Source organism: Camelus dromedarius, chromosome 1, assembly GCF_036321535.1.
Source record: "Camelus dromedarius isolate mCamDro1 chromosome 1, mCamDro1.pat, whole genome shotgun sequence".
NCBI classification, from domain to species: domain Eukaryota; kingdom Metazoa; phylum Chordata; class Mammalia; order Artiodactyla; family Camelidae; genus Camelus; species Camelus dromedarius.
The window spans coordinates 47,256,887-47,275,390 of record NC_087436.1 but is presented as its reverse complement, the minus strand read 5'-3'; the positions used below and the strand labels follow the sequence as shown (position 1 = coordinate 47,275,390).

The window sequence follows — 18,504 nt, the reverse complement described above, 5'->3', positions numbered from 1 at the left end:
AAACAGATTTCTGTTGATAAATGCTTCTTGTGAAATAAAGCAACAACTATACATGGTTTCCAATACTTTTAGCTATAAAATAACACACTTGTAATGAAAATATTTTTAAATGCAGACTGTATACAATGTAGGAAGGAAAAAAATCTCATACTCCTACCACTTGAACAACTATTCTTAATATGTTAGTGTACTTGTGCCCTGGCTTTTCTGTACATGCATTTTTTACATACTTGAAGTTGTTCAAAACAAAATACCTTTTTAAGAACAGAAGCACATTTTCCCTATTAACTCTGTCAATACTTTCATAGTTAAAATAACCATTAGCATTTTCCTGATTGTCAGGATGATTAATGTGGAAAATTAGAAAATACAATCCAGAATAAAGAAAAAAATTTAAATCACCCATAAATGCAAGCAGTGTTAATATTTGGTTTATTTTCTTCAGAGTTTAAAAAATATATGTGTTAAGATCTTTACATTGCTGAAATCATACTGTAATTTACTCACCGTTAAAATCTTAAACATAATTTTTATAAACTATTTCAAAATACAATTGTATCTAGATATATGGGTGAATACTTTTATTGCAGAAAATTTGAAGAAAATAGGAAAGTACCAAAGAAAACAAAAATAATTGGTAAATCCCACCACCAGCATTAACACCTTATATTCTTGTTGGTATATTTATTAACTTTTTTTTTTAAATTTCATACATGTGCATTTTTGAACAGTAAGTGCTGTTTTTTAAACAGTAAGTTCAATGTATTTCATGGATGCTTCAAAATGTCTACTATAGACATTTAGATTGTTTTAATGTTTCACCAAATATGTATTCGGATAATGTTTCTTTCTGTATTTAAAATTTGTTCCAAAATAAATTCTCAATAGTAAACTTAATATGTCAAGAAGCATAAGCATTTTTAAAGCTCATCATGTGTTTAAAAAGAGATTTTCCAAAAAAATTATAACAATTTATGATCCTACCAGCAATTCATCATAGCTTTTATGCATCTTTCTGATTACAGCTTAAATTACATTCTGATGGGCTTTGTTTCAAGGTAAAACTTTCCAGTGTTCTTATCCATGAGTTACAATAGGGTAGGAGCTTGCTTATGTAATTTGTCAGTGAGACATTCTGTAGGAAGTTTTTGTTATTAGTAATTAGGAGGCATTTAGTCACAGGAACCCTTTTACTTAGGATTTGTCAGAGGAGGTGCAGGGGAAATCAGCTCCAAGTAGAAAGTAAGGAAATGAGTTCTGGCTATGAGACAGAGCCACAGCAATTTTATGCTCTACTTCTGTTTCCTTTCCAGCCCATTCTTCACTCACCACATAGGTATCCCACCAAAAATCATTCTCTATTTCCTCCTGCCTCTTTCCAGGTTCTCCCAGTGCTTTTAATGGTGGACTTCAGGGGTTCGGTTCGTGAAATGATCTGCCCTTACTGCAAAGAACATGAGAATGAAAAGCTGACTTAATGTGCAAAGAAAGATGAGCTCCATATGAAAGCCTTGATTAAATAATCATAATTATAATGCATTTTATATATTTATATGGAATCTATTTATATTTTTTGTAATTATGGTACATTATGCATTTGTTTATTTACATGTAATGGCTAGTAACCATTTCTGCTAAATAGACTATCTGACTTTCATGTGCTAAATTAATTTTAATTGTGGTTGTGTTTACTAGTGCTAAGGTAGAAATGTTTCAGTAAAGGTAGACTCTCAAAACTATGTTGTTGTGTAACAGCTCCAACCCCCAGTCCCTACCATAGTTTTGGTTCTCCATCCAAATCCTTGGGGGCCCCCTGGTTTTGATTCTGATGACAAGGATTGGTGCTCACCTCCAGTGCCTCTCTGCACTTCCCAAGCTCTAAGTGCCCTTGCACAGAATGCGTCTTCCTTTGGGCCCTATGAGCCATTTACGTGCAGCAGTAGTATCTGTTTTTTCCCATATATTCTTTCTCTTTAAGGGTTCCTTATAAAAACCCTGACTCTTGTTCTGTTATGCCTTTTCTTTCTCAAGTCTTTCCCCTCTTTTTCTAATTATCTCCTGGAGGGACAGCATAGGTGTATTGGAATTAAGTTCCTCATGTTGTGGTATTCCTAAAAGAAATACAAAATAGAAGCTGGGTATCCTGTTCTAGATTTTTGCTTAGGGGGAATGGGCAGTTGGCTAAGGGTCACTAGGAAATTAACAGTGTGCAAATAGTCACTCTAAAGTCTGTTATACCAACAGCCACCTCCGCTTTGCAGTGGAGTGTTCAGGCTCCATCCTTCACGTTGAGTAGAGCAGGCAACAAAAGACACATTTGTTTATCAGAAACCTTGCTTTGCAACTTTGTGAACCAGCACAGTTGGTCACAAAAGGAAATAAAATTCTTGAGTGAGCTGTTCTCCTTGTTTGGAGAGAGAAATGCGTCAAAACATTTTGACACAGCTGAGGGTTGCTGGAGCATTTGCTCTTGCTGAAGACATTGGAGTTTAGTTCTCATTTTCCCTAGCAGACCATATGTCTGTTGACTATTATTCTGAATATCCAGATATTCACTAATATTTCCTAAAGTAATATTTAAATATTGTGGTATATAAACCAAATTTCTTTATTTCCTTCAAATGAATTTTTAACATACAAACTTTCTGGTGAGATTATAGAAAAGGACAATTTGTGACAGTTTTCTTCTTTTCCTTAATTTATTAGGATAAGTGAAAATTCAGTAATAGGTATTTCATAGGTCTGTTTCAAGTAGCAATATAACACACTTGCATTCCTTAAAATTGTTAAAATGGCATTCTGTTAGGCTCAAGATTTTGATCTTTTCAGTTGCTCTTTTGCTGCCTCTCCTCTACGTGTGTCATTCCTTGTGTTGGAGTTATTTGCAGAAACCAAAGCCCAGATTGGAAGCATTGGTCAAATAAGTGCCTTTGAGAAAGAAAGAATTTATTTAAATACAACACAGAAGTTTAAGTTCTGGGAGAAACTAGAGCCAAATATAGTGACCTTAATGGCTTTGGGGAAGTTATTGCTTTTTATAGCCTCATACCATTTGAAAGCCATAGCTTATTCAGCCAGTCATGCAGAAGAACCTTTCTGTGGTTGGCATAAGAGAATGAGAAAGGGAGGCTTTTTACAGACCTCTCTAGGTCTTCTATGCTTGCTTTCCTTTCCAGTTTTTTCCCTTTCCTTATATGAAACCGTGCTCTGCCTTGAAGATGCCAGCTGGGCTGCAGCACAGGACTTTAAGATGCAAAGAGTTGTCCAGCCTTCCTGCTCTCCACTTGCCTTTCCCCTCTACCCGAGCCTGGAGAACACCATACCTAAACTGCAACTAGCAGATGAGACTAACCTGTGATGGTGCAGTTTCTAGAACCTTCCTTCTTAAGTTTTCAGTGTTTAATTCTTGCTAACAGGAAATGCTCCTCTTAATCTCTTAGGCTGAATTGAGCTATTTCTTGAATGTGTTTTGTTGGCATGGAGTACTAAGCAGAAATATAACAAGTAACCCATTGTATTTTAAATACATACCAGAATGCCTAATTCTAGATTTTAGAATTCTACAAGGAAACTGTATCAAAGTGTACTTAGGTGTCATTTCGACAGCAGCACTGGGGATTGAGTAAACTTCCTGTTCTTAGGCATCTGCCTCTGCTTCTGACTACGAAATGGACTGACCACAAGCCCTAGGTTCCGTGTTTCTCATTCAGTGTTTCTCCTAGAGTCTCGCCTTTGCCTCCACACTAGAGCAGGATTACTTAACTCCTTCTACAGATTCTTGCTTAAAGGTGATTTCACTCAAATCTCAAAAGAAAGCGTTAATATTCTCTTCTAATGCACTAGTAAACAGCAGAGTTTCAAGATGTCGTTTTTTAAGGTCGCCTGCTTACAGTATTCTATGCAAACTTTTGAAATTGTATAAAATATACACAGGGTTTGGTCACCATATGGTAGAGGGAGAAATCAGTCGGTGTATTTTTAAATAATCTGAAAGGCGTGTAGTACAGGAGCTTTATTAAAGTAAATAATTATTAAATTTTAAAAAAGTTCTTTTTTCCTTCTCATTTCTTCTCATGGTTTTCCTGTAATAAGATACCATGCTTCCAAATCTAGAAAACATTTTGTTGTTGATGAAGAACAACACTGTTGACTTTGTAATCTACTTATTTACTTAGAATGAGATCTTTAATATAGTTTAGAAAATGTTGTGTGCTTTGGAGATACAATGTTAAGCTATTAGACCCCATTTCTGTTTTTCTCTTGTTCTTAGACCAGCCACTGTTAGGAGAAAATGTAGGCTCCACTATCAGACTTAAATATCTTTTAATAATTTACTAAACAGAGTGGGTTTTATTTTTTAAATTATTGTTTTCAGAAACCTCTCACTTCAGTATGTAATCTGTGCAGACTCCTATTACAGAGTAAGGAATTAAAACCTGTGGGAATCAGTTTCTAGGTATATAAATCTTTAGGGTATATAAGGAAGGCTAGGAATGGAGAAGCAGATAATTATCACTGTTGTTCAGTTAGGCTGTTAGATTTAACCTTTCTGATAAAGCCCCCTGGGTGTTTCTGCTAAACAGGTGCTGGCGGGTTTTGTTTGACCATTAAACACGGAGCAGTTCGTGCCACTTAATGCTGGATGATTCTGTGACCAAACACCTGTCCTGCAGGGCTTCTCGTGAATTAACAGAATTACAGTTCAGGTCGTTAAAAGTACAAATGTCTGTTTGAATTATCGGGGACTTCTTTTGCTCGCCTGCTAAAGTAGAAATAAGCCTTTTAACACAAACACCTTTTTCTCTGAGGTCACAGGTTTATCATACTTCCCTGGCTGTAAATTCATAAAGGAGCAGGAAGGAGAAAAATCCAGTCTTGTTCTTTCCTCTCAATGCTGAAAACACCTAGATGAAGGAGGAGGGAGCCACCAGGAAAGCCCAGCCACCTCCACCCTCCAGAAATTCTCCAAGCTGCTAGATGTATCAGGAATGGAGGTGGGGAAAGGGGTTTGGGGGAAGTGTAACCCAGTATCTGAGGAAAAGTGCGTGATGTTCCCCCGCTCTACTCCATAACTCTGAGAACCTCTGATGTAGAATATATCCCAAAGAAATATAAAGAATTGTTTTAAATATTCCCTCATCTTTGACCTTGTTTTACAGCCCTCTTCCATTTTTAGAGTCCCTATCTTCAGGGTCCCATCTGTCTGTCTGTCTGTCTTCTTATCTAGTCTATCCATCAACCGACTCATTCATGTATTTACTCACTTGTTCATCCATACCCCTTACCACACGTTCCACATCGCACCAGGGATCGTTACCTTGTCTTTCCCTGTGACTCCTTTCCTCTTTAAGATTCCTCTCCTCCTGCTGGAAAAGCTTTTGTCCTTTGACCCCGGGGCTGCAGTTTTTACCTTCCAAAATATACTGGAATCAGATCTGAATTCTACAGCCACCAATCAAAAGGAAGAACAGTTAGGAAATAGAAGCCAACATTGAAAACACCCTGTGAAACATTTTGCACATCAAATTTTAGTAACAGTGCTTTATTCTATCAAACAGTTAAGTCAGAAACAGTGGATACAGGCTGAGCGCTATTCCACCCTCTCAGGCGGCCCTATGGACTGCAGATTATCTTTTCCTGTGAAATACTCCCAGTCACACAATTTATTGTTTTCATATTTGCACAGCTAATATTTGCTCTGTGTAAGTAAGTATTCAGTTCAACAAGTACTGAATTGTCTGCTTCACCAGTTAAAGCGATCAAATTTTTTTTTTTTAGTGAGAAAGAAAACAGACCATCCTTTTCCCCTCATAATCCAACTTGTAGTAAATTTTGATGAATTCTATTACAAAATTCATCTGTTTTTTGTCACTTCATATTATTTAGTTACAAGTTTATTTTTGGAGCACAGTTTACACAAATTTTGTTAAACAGTTTGCATTTTATTGGCTGGTTCTTGATCCTGTCTGTAGAAAACTTAAACATGTGTGTTATTTCAGAATCACTCCTAAAGAAGTGCTCAGCTAGTAAGTACAACACTTTAAAGGGATAAGTGAGCCTGGGATGTAATAACAGAACATGGGTTAGTTCTTGGTTTTCTAATTCTTTAGAAACTATGTCTCTTGATGGACTATAGCCTTAAAAAAAAAAAAAGCTTAATGGAGTTACAACTTACATCCTATAAAATTCAGGTGTTTTAAGGATAGTTAAGTGGTTTTTAATAAATTTACAGAATTGTGCAACCATCATCCTGGTCTACTTTTAGAACATTTCCATCACCCCAGAAAGAAACTTTAGTTTATTTGCAGTCACTCTCCATTCCCACCGGCAACCACTGTTGATAGACTGTGTCTTTCTCTTATGACAACTGGATATGGAACTAAAGTTGTCCAGTCTGCCTCAGCATGGGATAGTAAGTTAGTACCAGAAATCAAAACATCTGTTCTCTACCCAAGCGTCTCTCAGCCAAAGTTCAGGATTAGTTACTGGTAGCTGCTTTTTCAATTCTATCTTTTAAATAAAAGAAAAAAAAATTTCCCCCCTGTTCATTCTCAGAGTAGTGTCACAAAGCTAACTTACAACCCACCCATTTCCCTAATTTAAATCTCTCATACTTATACAGCTGTGGGGCCTAGGGCCAGATGTGGGACCTATGGTGGTCTGGCAAGGACTCTTTTCCATGTTACTTTTGTTGGGAAAGTATTTCACAAATATGCATGATAATTTTTTAGTAAACAGTGGATCTTCTTTTCAGTTTTCAAAAAGTCTTAGTAAAAATATTTAACAAATTTTATGGGTGTTTCTGAAATAGAATGCCATGACTCACAAGGCACCCTTGTTTCTGTAAGCATCCTAATGCCTATCCATTTTAGGTAGGAAGATTTTTACAAGTAAGTTGAGCTCTAAGACTGTTAATAAAGAAAAGCTCAGATGTCTTGGTCTCTAAAAAAAACTTTTATAGACATGAAATTCCTTAACTAAACTGGATCCTGTTAACATTTCAATATACTTATATTATAAATTTAATATGGTGGTTTATTAATTACAATAACTATAATTAAATGGCAGATATGGGGAACAAGGAAATACTTAACAGGCTCTTTCCCTGTTCTCCCCACCACGAGAGAATTATATATTGATTTTTTTCCCTAAGTTTATACATTTGCAAAATTATGAAGATTTAAAATATGTATCTCTCTTTTTAAAAGAGAATTTGTCCCTTTATCTTCTTCACTGCTGACCTGCTTTTTCACTGCTTTTTCTCTGCTGGCCTCTAATACATAATAGCACTAGAGATGGTGGTGTGGAATTAAGAACAGGGGCTCCTCAGGTCAAATTCCTGGTTCAAATCTAAGCTCTGCCAGTTCCTACCTGTCTGACCTTAGGCATATCACTTTATGTCAGTTTCTATTCTTTAAAATCTTTTCAAGCATTGTTATGAGGATTAATTAGATAATACACAGGGCACAGTACCTGGCACCTAGGTAACATTTAATGAGAACAATGATATTGTGGCTGTTTTTATTCTACAGCTTGACTTTCTAATGGCTTTTGGTGTCAACTGGGTTTTCTTTTTTAAGGACTGAGAAAGCCTTGATGTCTGTTAAGAAACTCATCAGCTCTTTTGTTTCCATTGATATTCAATTCCGTTTCAGGACCTAGTTTTTCTTAAGCGTTTAAATAATGTGTAAATCTCTTTGATTCATCATTTGCAGTTTGTAAATGTTAGCAACATATTTTCTTCGATCAATGTTTAACCTCTGTTTTCAACGATTATATCTTTTTAAAGATTAAAACCCACATATAAACTCAGATAAGTTTCCTTAATTTTTAAACTATGTTTACACATTTAATACATCTTATCTTCTTAACCTCTCCAAATGCACAACCAGGGCAATACCGACATTTAGCAAGCCAAGCATTTCCAAGGCCATCAGCCGGAGCCCATGTCTGCGCTGAGTCTCCTCTGCAGGATGCTGTCTGTGAGCCTCAGGTCAGAACTGCTGGGGGAGACCTGGGAGTCGGCCACTTGCATCTTTTCCTGGAGCCTAGAATCGGTCACGTGGTCCCTTTCCTATTTTTGATAAACCATAATCTCAGATATGAATTATTGAGGTTCTACTTCTCCTATTCAGATCTAAGTTTTACTTAAAATCGGTTACTGCGCCTTTGTACTATTAATGTACTTGTCTCACGGTTTTGTAGTTACTGTATCAAAATACAGTATTTTACAATATTAAGATGGCTGTAATTTATTTAATCCCTCTGTTGTTGGATATTAAGCTATTTCTAATTCTTTCCTATAAATAGCTGTGTTGAAAACCATACTTGTAGAGATACTTTGCATACATCCTTATTTCTTTGGGATAAATTCCCAAAACAGAATAACTGGGTACCATTATACCAATATTAGTTACCTGCTATAGTCTAATACCTGCTGTTACAACCCTTCTACTGCTGCTCTCATTTCTACTCCCTGATGAACTTTAGAATCATTCTACCAAATTACAGAAAAAATACTATTGGGATTATTAGGAAAAAATGACCAATGTTGTATATTAATACATTCAGGTTGAACCCTTTATAGTATGATAGAGGTGATAGAAATAAAACATAGATGCAAAATTATGGATTTTCTTGTAATTTGACAGAAAGATTCTGAAGTTCCTTTAGGGATGAAAAGATGGAGGATTTTTTTCACAGTAGATATCAGAACACATCTTACACAGCTAAAATTGTGATATGGCATTGAAAGAGCATAGCCCTATATTTCTGTTCCTATTGTTGACAATTTCTCTCCCCAAAATCAAATGGGTACTGAGTTTTATCAAATGTCCCTTTGACCTCACTCAAGACAATCATATCTTTTCTTTTTACATCTGTTTGTATTTGATTACAGTTATTTTCTAATTTGAAACCTTCCTTGCATTTCTGGAGTAAATCATACTTAGTTCTTAAAAAAAAAAAAAAAAAAAAAAAGGAAAGAGACCTAGCAAACACTGTATTAAAAGTTTCAGAGTTTTTCACTTGCCTTTAAAAGGGGGATTAGTCTATAGAGATGTTAAAGTTCTAAAATATTTTCGAGACTAACTTCCAGTGTTTTGCAATTGTAAGAGGACTTGGAAAGCTTTTCATCTGCTTTGTCCCCTGGTGTAGTACCCTAAACAGATGATCTAATGGGGTTGCCATCCATCAAGAGGAACTACTGTGGCTTTTGTCACTTTCCAGATACTTACTGGTAGGAAAGTATCACCATAGGAATGAGTGTGTTGTAATCATCATCTTGATGACAGACATTGCGTCCCAAGTTTGGTTGACACGTGATGAAGGTGCTTGGTATATTTAATCTTCTTAATGAAACCCCAAGGAAAGTATCAGTCCCGACACTAATGACGATAAATGGGCTTTGCACTCTCAGAGTGCTCTTACTCCCAGGAGCTCAGCGCTCCTCACGATTAATTATTTCAGTCATTCTCCCGGTTGTCCCAGGAGGTGGGGGGCTGAATGCTTCCTCTTAAAAAAAAAAAAAAAGTAACTCTTTTCTTCTGTTCTACATTCTACATTCTAGAACTAGGTAGCTACCTTATAAAGGTCATCTGTATGTCCGCTGGTAGACCTCAGTCTCAAAATCACGTTTCTTTCACATACTAGTACCAGGCTCGCAGCAAATGTGGAGTAGTAAAGCTGGAGGGAATTTGGATGACAGTTTGGCACGATGCTATGAGTGGTGTAGCCTGAAGTTGGTAAAAAAAGAGACAGGCAGTGGCTGAGTTAGCGCTGGGAACCTCCATTAGAAGTAGTAATCCATGGCGCTGAGGGTTGGTTTTGAAGGTATCTTACTGAGGCACCTCTTAATTATACTTTCTCTTCCTCCAGCATTGTGCCAGGCGACTGCAGGGCATCTCTGTCAGCCCTGTTTTACAGAGAGGGGCACTGGTCCTTTCTCACCCTGCTCTAATGTGTTAGCAGCTGGGGGCTTTTCACGGGGACAAGAGAAAGGTGAGATGTCTGAAATTTTCAGTAATACCTCTTCAGCGGTCCTCATCCTCCAGGGACCCTCTGTTTCTCTGCCAGGATAACTTTCCTCTTGCTTTCACTTCAGTACCCACTTGATTCTGGGCAGAGAAAGTATTCAATAGCAGGAACAGGGGTCTATATAGCTTTGCTCTTCCATGCCAGTATGACAGTTTGAGCTGTCCGCTCTCTGCAGACACACCTGGTCAGGGGAGCAGGGATCCAGCTAAAGCTACATTGTAGTCTGGTGACCACCTCATCCTTCTTCCTTTTACAATATGCCAGTCAGTCTTCTCCAAAGTTTTGTCATTTTAGTTCTGTCTCTTCAGTTAGACTGCAAACTCTGTGGGTGAATGTTCAGGTTGATTTTTTTTCTTTTAAACTCCATTAAATTGCCCCTATATGTACCTCAGCGCCTGGACATTTGGGTCCACAATAAACACTTGTGGTTGAGCTCTTTGCCATCCACAACTGTCACCAAATACTGCCTGTACATACTGACTGTGCCATTTTAACTTTTCTTTCCCCCTCTTCATCGTTAAATAGAGGCTTAGCTGTCACCACTTTGAGTTTTTATTCCTCCCTATTTTCCTTTCCTGAAGTTCCCCTGAAAGGGAGTTCTTTAAGATGCAAAGGATTGTGCTTAACTTGTGCAGTGAACTCTGGGTGGGGACTAATTACGAGGTTGGAAAACCCCTTCAGGTGGCTGGGTTCTGGGGCATGACTAAAATGCGGCTTTCCTAAATTGAGAACAGCTGGGCCGTGTGGCTAGCGCGTATAAAAGGGGTGGCGCTGGTGCTCTGTGTTGTGGAGACGTCGTGGCTCTTTGGAGCCTGTGGAGCCTCAGCGGAGAGCACCTTTCATCACTGGTGTTGTGACGGGTAAGTGCCTGGAGCTGGCCCTCTGGGTGCCCGTTTCTGTTGTTCCGTAGACACTGTGGTGACCTCATCAAAATGTTGTTAGTTACTAATTTATTGTATTAGTTGTAGTAAGTTTTATTTTATCCTTCCAGTTACAAGTAGAATTTGCTCCCTAAATCCATAGCAAAGGCTTCGTGGATCTTCTTCACAGTGTTATCTCGAAGGCCATCGGCTTTTCTTGTGTATGGTCTGCATCCCTGAATATAAAGGGATAAATAGAGGTAGTGCCTTTTGAAGTATCTTGAACGTGTAGTTCTTGAATGTGTTGTGAAAAGTGGTCACTTAAAAAAAGATCTTAGTTTTTAATAAGAAAATAGAAAGTTGACCATTTCGACAAATGTGGAGAATAACAATGACTTAGTGTCTGTAAACAACTCATCACAGTTTTTATTCTTTAAGGTTCGTAGAAGAGGTGCAGGCTTGGGGAGGGACGATGTGAACTCTGGGGAGGTTCTCGCTTATTGTGACTTCACAGGTAGTAACAAGTGCTAGTGTCTGAGGAAGTGCTTGCAATGTGGGGTCCTGACTTTTATTTAAAGAAATTTCAAAGGAATTGATTATTAAAATGTTCCCATTTACACTGACATCAGCTCCAAAAGAGAAGAACTCCGAGATAAAACAGTTTAATGTTTTATAAATAAACTCCATCCCTGCAGCTTGAACTATGTTCTGATGATATATTTATAAAGCAAATGGCTTTGGTATTTGTTTTCTTATTTTGATAATGTTTTTGTTTTGGATAGTGGACAGTTTGGACAGGCACAATTTCTGAACATAGTTCTGTTTTGTTTTTACAGGTGGGATAGTAACATCTTTGGGGGGAAAGAAAATTGGCTTCCTTTCCTGAAAGTGGTGAATGTACAGCAGGTGGCCACACGGGAGGAACAATAGCCAGATGGCCACCTTCCATGTCTTGTCCTAGGAAACAGAATCCCTTGTAAGAGTCCATGTTGATCTTGGAAATAGAAGGATTAAGAAAAGTTGAGTTTCCACAGAGAACAAGAACTTTACCATCTCCTTTTTGATCTGAAGACTGGGGGACAATGGATGTCATAGAGACTGCAAAGCTTGAAGAACACATGGAAAATCAGACCAGCGATCCCACAAGCACTTACACACGACCTGCTGAGCCTGCTGAAGAAGAAAACAAAAATGGCAATGGTAAACCTAAGAGCTTATCCAACGGGTTGCGGAAGGGCACCAAAAAGTACCCAGACTATATCCAGATTGCTATGCCCACTGAGTCCAGGAACAAATTTCCCCTCGAGTGGTGGAAAACGGGCATCGCCTTTGTGTACGCTCTTTTCAATCTCGTCTTGACAACTGTCATGATCACGGTTGTGCACGAGAGGGTTCCTCCCAAGGAGCTCAGCCCTCCACTCCCAGACAAGTTTTTTGATTACATAGATCGGGTGAAATGGGCATTTTCTGTATCAGAAATAAATGGGATTATATTAGTTGGATTATGGATCACGCAGTGGCTGTTTCTGAGATACAAGTAAGTAAGGTCGAACATGTTCTGGGGTTTTTTGGTGGGGGTGGGAGCGGTTTGCTATTAGTTTATATTTAAGTGAGCAGATGTGTAATTGAAATTCTCTTTCTTGGTTTTATCTGATAAATTCAGTCTTATCCTGGCATTTGATGGAAGGAAGCAATAGAAAGAGCTACAGCATTGAATAAATCCAGTCATTATTCAGTAAGCACTTATCAAGCAGCTGTATGAAAGTGGGACCATGTACGAAAGTACAGACATACTGTGGTAGATGATTCAGAGCCTGTAAATTTAAGGTGCCGTTCTGATTTCAAGCAGCTTGGCACTATGGTATTTGCCTGATAAATCAGGAGGCTTGGAAAGGACGAAGATTCACTTCATCATGCTTGTGTTATTTCAGGCTCTTGACAGGTGGGGAAAGGAGTGGGCTGGGAAGCTTTTTTCTCCATTGCTCATAATGTGATGACTCTTATCGATCTATAGTCAATAGCAGGCTTTGAGGTTTGCTCCTTTGCAAGAGTGCTCAAACTTTGCATTTCTTTTCCTTTTGCCTATTGATAATCCAATCACAAGAGTTTGTTTAACAAACTGCATTTAGAGCTGGGTCTGTGTGGTTTGGGTTTTAGATTTCTAAAGTAAACACGCCTTCTACTCTCCCCACACTGTCACAAAGGAGCCTTTAGTTCACTGGTTTCAGTCTTCCCGTTTTAGAATAGCAGGAACCAGGAAGTAGTAAGCCAGGTACTTTTACTATGAAGACACCTAAAAATAGGACACGGCTCTGCATTGGTTGGTTGTTTCCTTGCGAATTCTGACTGTGAGTCCATAAAAAGCAAGACCCCTCAGCACCCCCTTTTCTTCTCAGCTGTCATTCAGATGGTCTCTTCTAAGATTCTGGTGATTAAATCACTAAGATACAAGTTTGATCAAAGCATTGCCCATAAACTGAGGCTTTTGAAAATGTAACGTATGCTAACATAGTCGATACAATTCAAAATCAAATAGGATTTCAGTATTAATACCACAAAGATCATTTTTTAAAGAGGGAATTTATGCTGTATTTTTCTTTCAATTGGTGCTTTGAGATCAGAAGAATTCACTCTGTCTTTGTTTAAGAGTTTGCCGTTTTGAAAAGTTATTCCACAAACTGAAGTCATTCCTAAGCATTTTCTTTAAAATACCTCTCTTAATGTTTCCCTGATATGTATAAGTAAAAGACCTGGCTATCGGTTGTCTTTTGCTTAGGAGAAGAACTTTTTGCTGCTGAAGTTGTTAGTTATGCCATGCTTTGTGATAAAAGCCAATAATGTTATTTGTTGAATGTTAGCATTTTTCTTGTTAGTGTCTAGATTTGGCACTGACTACAAGAGAGACTGCTTGGGCCAAAGATACTTGCTTCCCCCTTTATTTTAGAGCAAAGTTTTATTCACATATGTGTGAAAAGAGAAGTTTTCCAGGGTCCAGTAAGTAGCTGACTTCTATCCTAAATGAAGCACAGCTTCAATTTATTTGCATCTTCACCTAGATAATTGCTGTTAACTGCCGCTCCATTACCACTTTAGGTTTTACCATGTCAAAACCTGTGGTCACACAGGCCAGCCACACATTTTAATGGTAACCACTGTTTTGGTCACAACCATCATCAGAAACTTGCTGGGGAAATCACATTAATTTTCCTTTTTACATTTCAGGTAGAATTGGATCTTATATTTTAGTAACTAGTGGAGTAAGTTTTATACTCTTTTGAACACTCCAGCTGAGTAAGAAATGCTATGGGGGAAAAATCATTGGCAGCAGTTCCTTCTCTAAATAAGGCTGCAGAGTACATGTTTCACCTCTAGGTTAATTTTTATTTCTGAGTACAGCTCAGCTCTGAATACCAGGATGAGTCTAATCGACTCATAATAATTCCTGCTATTACTTCACCCTATGGGGCACAATAATTCAGCACTCTTTTCGAACCTGGGGTTGAATCAAAGGGTGAATAGTTTTTCACTTAACCAAGTAGAAACGCTCAGCAATATTTTATCACTTGTAACTCTTCAGTACTGGGAAAGGCAGAGCTAGAATAGCAAGCCTTTGAAAGAAATGCCTTGCAATAAGTAAATACTTTCAACTAGTCACGGTGGTGTTTCTGTCTATATTTTGACCCCAGAAACCCTGAAATATCCTTAAAATAGCTCCTGGCGACCAGCAGGCAGCTAAAATTATATTTGTACATAATTCTTTAAATTAGGAGTCCTAGCAGTTAACCTGAATTAGACCTTGATCCATGGCAGACCACCGTCTTGGAGAAAACTTAAAAATATGCAACATGCCTGGATCTGTCTGTTTTTCCAGAGGTTTTTGATCAGTACTAGTTTTGGAAGTCTGAGAGCCCTGAAAATGGGAGATCTAGAATAAGTATATCTTATGTACTAGGGAAGTTACAACTAATAATTCTAGGGGCTTTGTGGATCCCACCCATCTCTTAATCCCCAGAGCCCGGAGTTTATAGACCCACCTACAACTACACAACAGAAAGGGAGTTGCCATCTTTGCCTGGAAGTGAGGACACTCAGCACTCCTGATGCCCCTTCAGGTACCCATGACGTCCACTCCACCCTTCCCTTTGGAGGCCTGTGTGCTCAAAGCCAGCTCTGGGAGCCACTGCCTTAGAGTGAGGGCTCACTGGTGAAGGACAAGGACTCATGTTAGTCAAGACAGCTGTCTCCACCAGAACATATAAAGTGAGAAGGGACTTGTGGGGTTTTTTTGGGGTTTTTTGCCCTTTTAATCAAGATCAAATAAAGTAAGGGTAAACTAATCAGTTTACAGCCTCACTTTTAAATGTCCTTAAATGCATGAGGACACACTGAACTTCAGAATGTCATTCTCTGAAAATCTATGTAGTCATAGACAAAATAGTTCATGCCCAAGTTGTCAGAATATTTTTGGATGGATTCCCAAATACACCTTGCTTATATAACTGAGGTTAAGCCAGTTGTCCCGTTTCCCTGTGTGCCCAATTATGTAGCACCACCTTAGCGCATTAGTTAATTCCTCTGTGACTGTGGCTCGCTTGCACCTTTGCTGTGTTCTCAAGCGAGAGCTTATTAATGCAGTGAGTTGACTGACAGCGTAGAGAGGTTCACTGAATTCTCTGGCTAGGAGTGCTGGTGATCTAGAACCCTTGGTCTACTTTTAACTCCCCCACCCCCACAGACTCGTTCCTCTGGGGCCCAGCCCACCTAGGTTGATTGCAGTATATGAATCTTCGGTTTTGAAAACGGCGATTATTCTTTGTTCTGCATTATTTTATATTGCCTTAGGAGAAAAAAAAACAGTAAACCCGTATCTCCTCGTCCCTATTCTTCCTTTAGGTCAATAGTGGGGCGCAGATTCTTTTTTATCATTGGAACTTTATACCTGTATCGCTGTATCACGATGTACGTCACCACTCTCCCTGTGCCTGGAATGCATTTCCAGTGCGCTCCAAAGGTAAGTCCCTCTGAGCTACCATGTGGAGGACATTAAGAAAACAGTCACTGAACACTTGCTCTCTGTTGGACATTCTTCTAGGCACATTCATATGTGCTAATGGAAATGCAGCGTATTTTCTGGTTTTCTTTATTTCTGTATTTTGAGAGGAGAAATTAAGATGTGTTCATAACATTTATATCTTTGTGCATAAAAAAATGCATTTTCTACTAACTGGAAGTTACTATTGGGTCTTTGACTTTTTTTTGAACACACTCAATTTTTCTTTTTTATTTTTTTAATTGAAGTTAGTCAGTTTACAGCATGTCAATTTCTGGTGTGCAGCATAATGTTTCAGTCATACATATACACACATATTTGTTTGCATATTCTTTTCATTATAGGTTACTACAAGATATTAAACATAGTTCCCTGTGCTGTACAGAAGATACTTGATGTTTATCTATTTTATATATAATAGTATTTGCAAATCTCAAACTCCCAATTTATCCCTTTCCCCCATGGTGACCATAAGTTTGTTTTCTATGTCTGTGTGACTCTTTACTTTTTGCCTTCTCACTTACTCATTCATTCATGCTCATTTCTAAAGTTTTAAGCTGCTGTTATATACCAGGCGCTGTGTAACACCAATGACCAAAACAAAGTTCTCCTCCTCCAAGGGCTGATATTCTTACTGAAGGATGACAACTGGTAAATCATAGTTTGTCACATGGTGATAAGTCAGGTGGCTGTCAGATGAAGAACAGTAAAGCTGAGTAAGGGTGAGAGGGACTGTGAGAGTAGGAGCTATTCTGTAGAGTCATCCAGAGAAGCTTCTTCAGTAAGAAAGCTTTGGGGCAACCAAGATGAAGGAGTGAGCCACGTGGATAGGGTGAGAGCTCCAGGACAAGGAAATAATAGCTTAGTCACAGTGTGTTCAGGGAAGAGCAGGGGGACCAGTGTGGCTGCGCAGAGCTGCAGAGCATTGAGGTGATGGAGCCACAGGTCCCATGGGGCCATCATGCCCCATTGTAGGAACTTGAACCTTGGTGGTGGCAGTGGGAGTGAGGAGGAGTCGTTCGATTTCGGGATACGTCTTGAAGGTAGAGCCAACAGGATGTGCTCATAAGTTGGATGTGGGTTTAAGAGAAAGAAGTCAAGGATGACCTCAAAGTTTTTAGTAACTGGAGCGATAGTGTGGCCTTTTGCTGAGGTGGAGCGTGAGAATGGATACTGAAACTGTCTTCAGCAGGATTTGTAGTTTCTCCAGGTAGAGTCATTTGTCGAGAGAGCTGTGAATCATCTCGACCCCAGTGTGCCCTGGTTTGTAAAAAAGGAAACTTGCAAATCATGTGCTTTCTGGACAAGGGAATGAAGTCCAACATATTTTACTGAACACAAAGCAGACGTCCAAGGTGGAAGGAAAAACAGAGTTGTTCTGAAGCCAACAGTCTCCTTCACCAAATTTAGGTGTGGTTTGGAGAAGCTGTGTTTTTCCAAAGCCATCAAAGCAGAGAGTGTCTGTAATTAAAACAGTGTACATATTGAATTTAAACACTGGCTGGTTTTTAGTGAAACTAATTTAAGGCACGAGAGAAGTTCAGAAGCATAATAGACAACTCTTAAGTGGTTATTACAATGGGCTTTGAAGAAATGGCCACAGAAAAGAAGGCAAACCCACCCTAGTAATGGGTGACGTTTGCAGGGATGAATTGCTATGATTACAGAAAGAAAGAAAATTAAAGATTATCTTCTGTAGAAAAGTTGCAATTTTCAGAGGCCACATGATAACCAGGCTACAGATACTCACCACGGGCGCTCTGGGACCATCCTCGCTAATCAGCACCCGTGTTCAGTTGTCGAGACCTAAGACCTCTCCCCGAAGCATCCTCCAGCTATCAGTGCCTGGACTGCGGTTCAGTAAAACAAACACAAATCACTTTGCTTGGCTTAGATGACGTGGTGCGCTAGAACAGGAGTCTGAGCTGCATTTTCAGTGTGGTTCTGCCAGGGGCTTTGAGTGCTCTTTAGATTTTTTTGTGGTTACAAAGCCATTAGATCATCTACCTGTCTCCTTTGCTGCTGACACTGTAGAATGTCCTCAGTGACCAAGAGCAATGGCAGACCCGTGTATGCTGGAACCTCTTGCTGTCGGAAGGTGTCTGACCTAGTCATTGATGCCTGATACCGCTTGTCACTCGCTGGATGTGATCATAAAAGCCCCCGCAGTGATAGGCTCTGGGTGAAATCCTCTGCTGTCAGTTTCCCCCTCCTCTAGCCTCTGGTTTACTTTAAGTCCTTTGCTTACAATTGGCTTCAACCTACCAACCCAAGCTTCGGTTTGTAGTCACAAAATTTGTGTTCTAAAAATTGTGTTTAGATAAATGTTGACCTAGTTATTAGGACTCACATGAAGTGATTTAGCTTTTCAAATCCATTTTGCCACAGGAACGTTGGGCCAGCATAGCTACATTCCTTTCCCGGAGAAAGTGCCCCTCTCATCCTAGCCATAGGTGTCCAAAGGTCTTCTCTTCTAAATTGAAGGGGTGGTGTGGAGGGTAAGGTTTCTGGTTTGGCAGCAGCCAAGTTGGGCTCTCTTGTACCTGATTTATTTTTGTG

At 39.0% G+C, this 18,504-nt stretch overlaps 1 protein-coding gene across 9 annotated transcripts in view; it reads left to right on the top strand.

Annotated features, from left to right (window-relative positions):
- The window catches only part of SGMS2 (sphingomyelin synthase 2), a 93,045-nt gene that overhangs the window by 56,969 nt on the left and 17,572 nt on the right, over positions 1-18,504 (top strand). For 6 of the 9 annotated variants that reach the window (XR_010380375.1, XM_064484316.1, XM_031468111.2 and 3 more), the window contains exons 3-4: positions 11,732-12,432; positions 15,789-15,906. Coding sequence is in view for 8 of the 9 variants with exons in the window: in XM_064484316.1 (XP_064340386.1) it covers positions 11,978-12,432; positions 15,789-15,906 (573 nt within the window). In the remaining variant the exon portion in view is untranslated. Of the gene's footprint in view, positions 1-7,892; positions 7,994-9,861; positions 10,000-11,731; positions 12,433-15,788; positions 15,907-18,504 lie in introns of those variants that run through there. The other 3 variants (XM_010999060.3, XM_010999058.3, XM_064484334.1) reach the window with 2 other exon arrangements.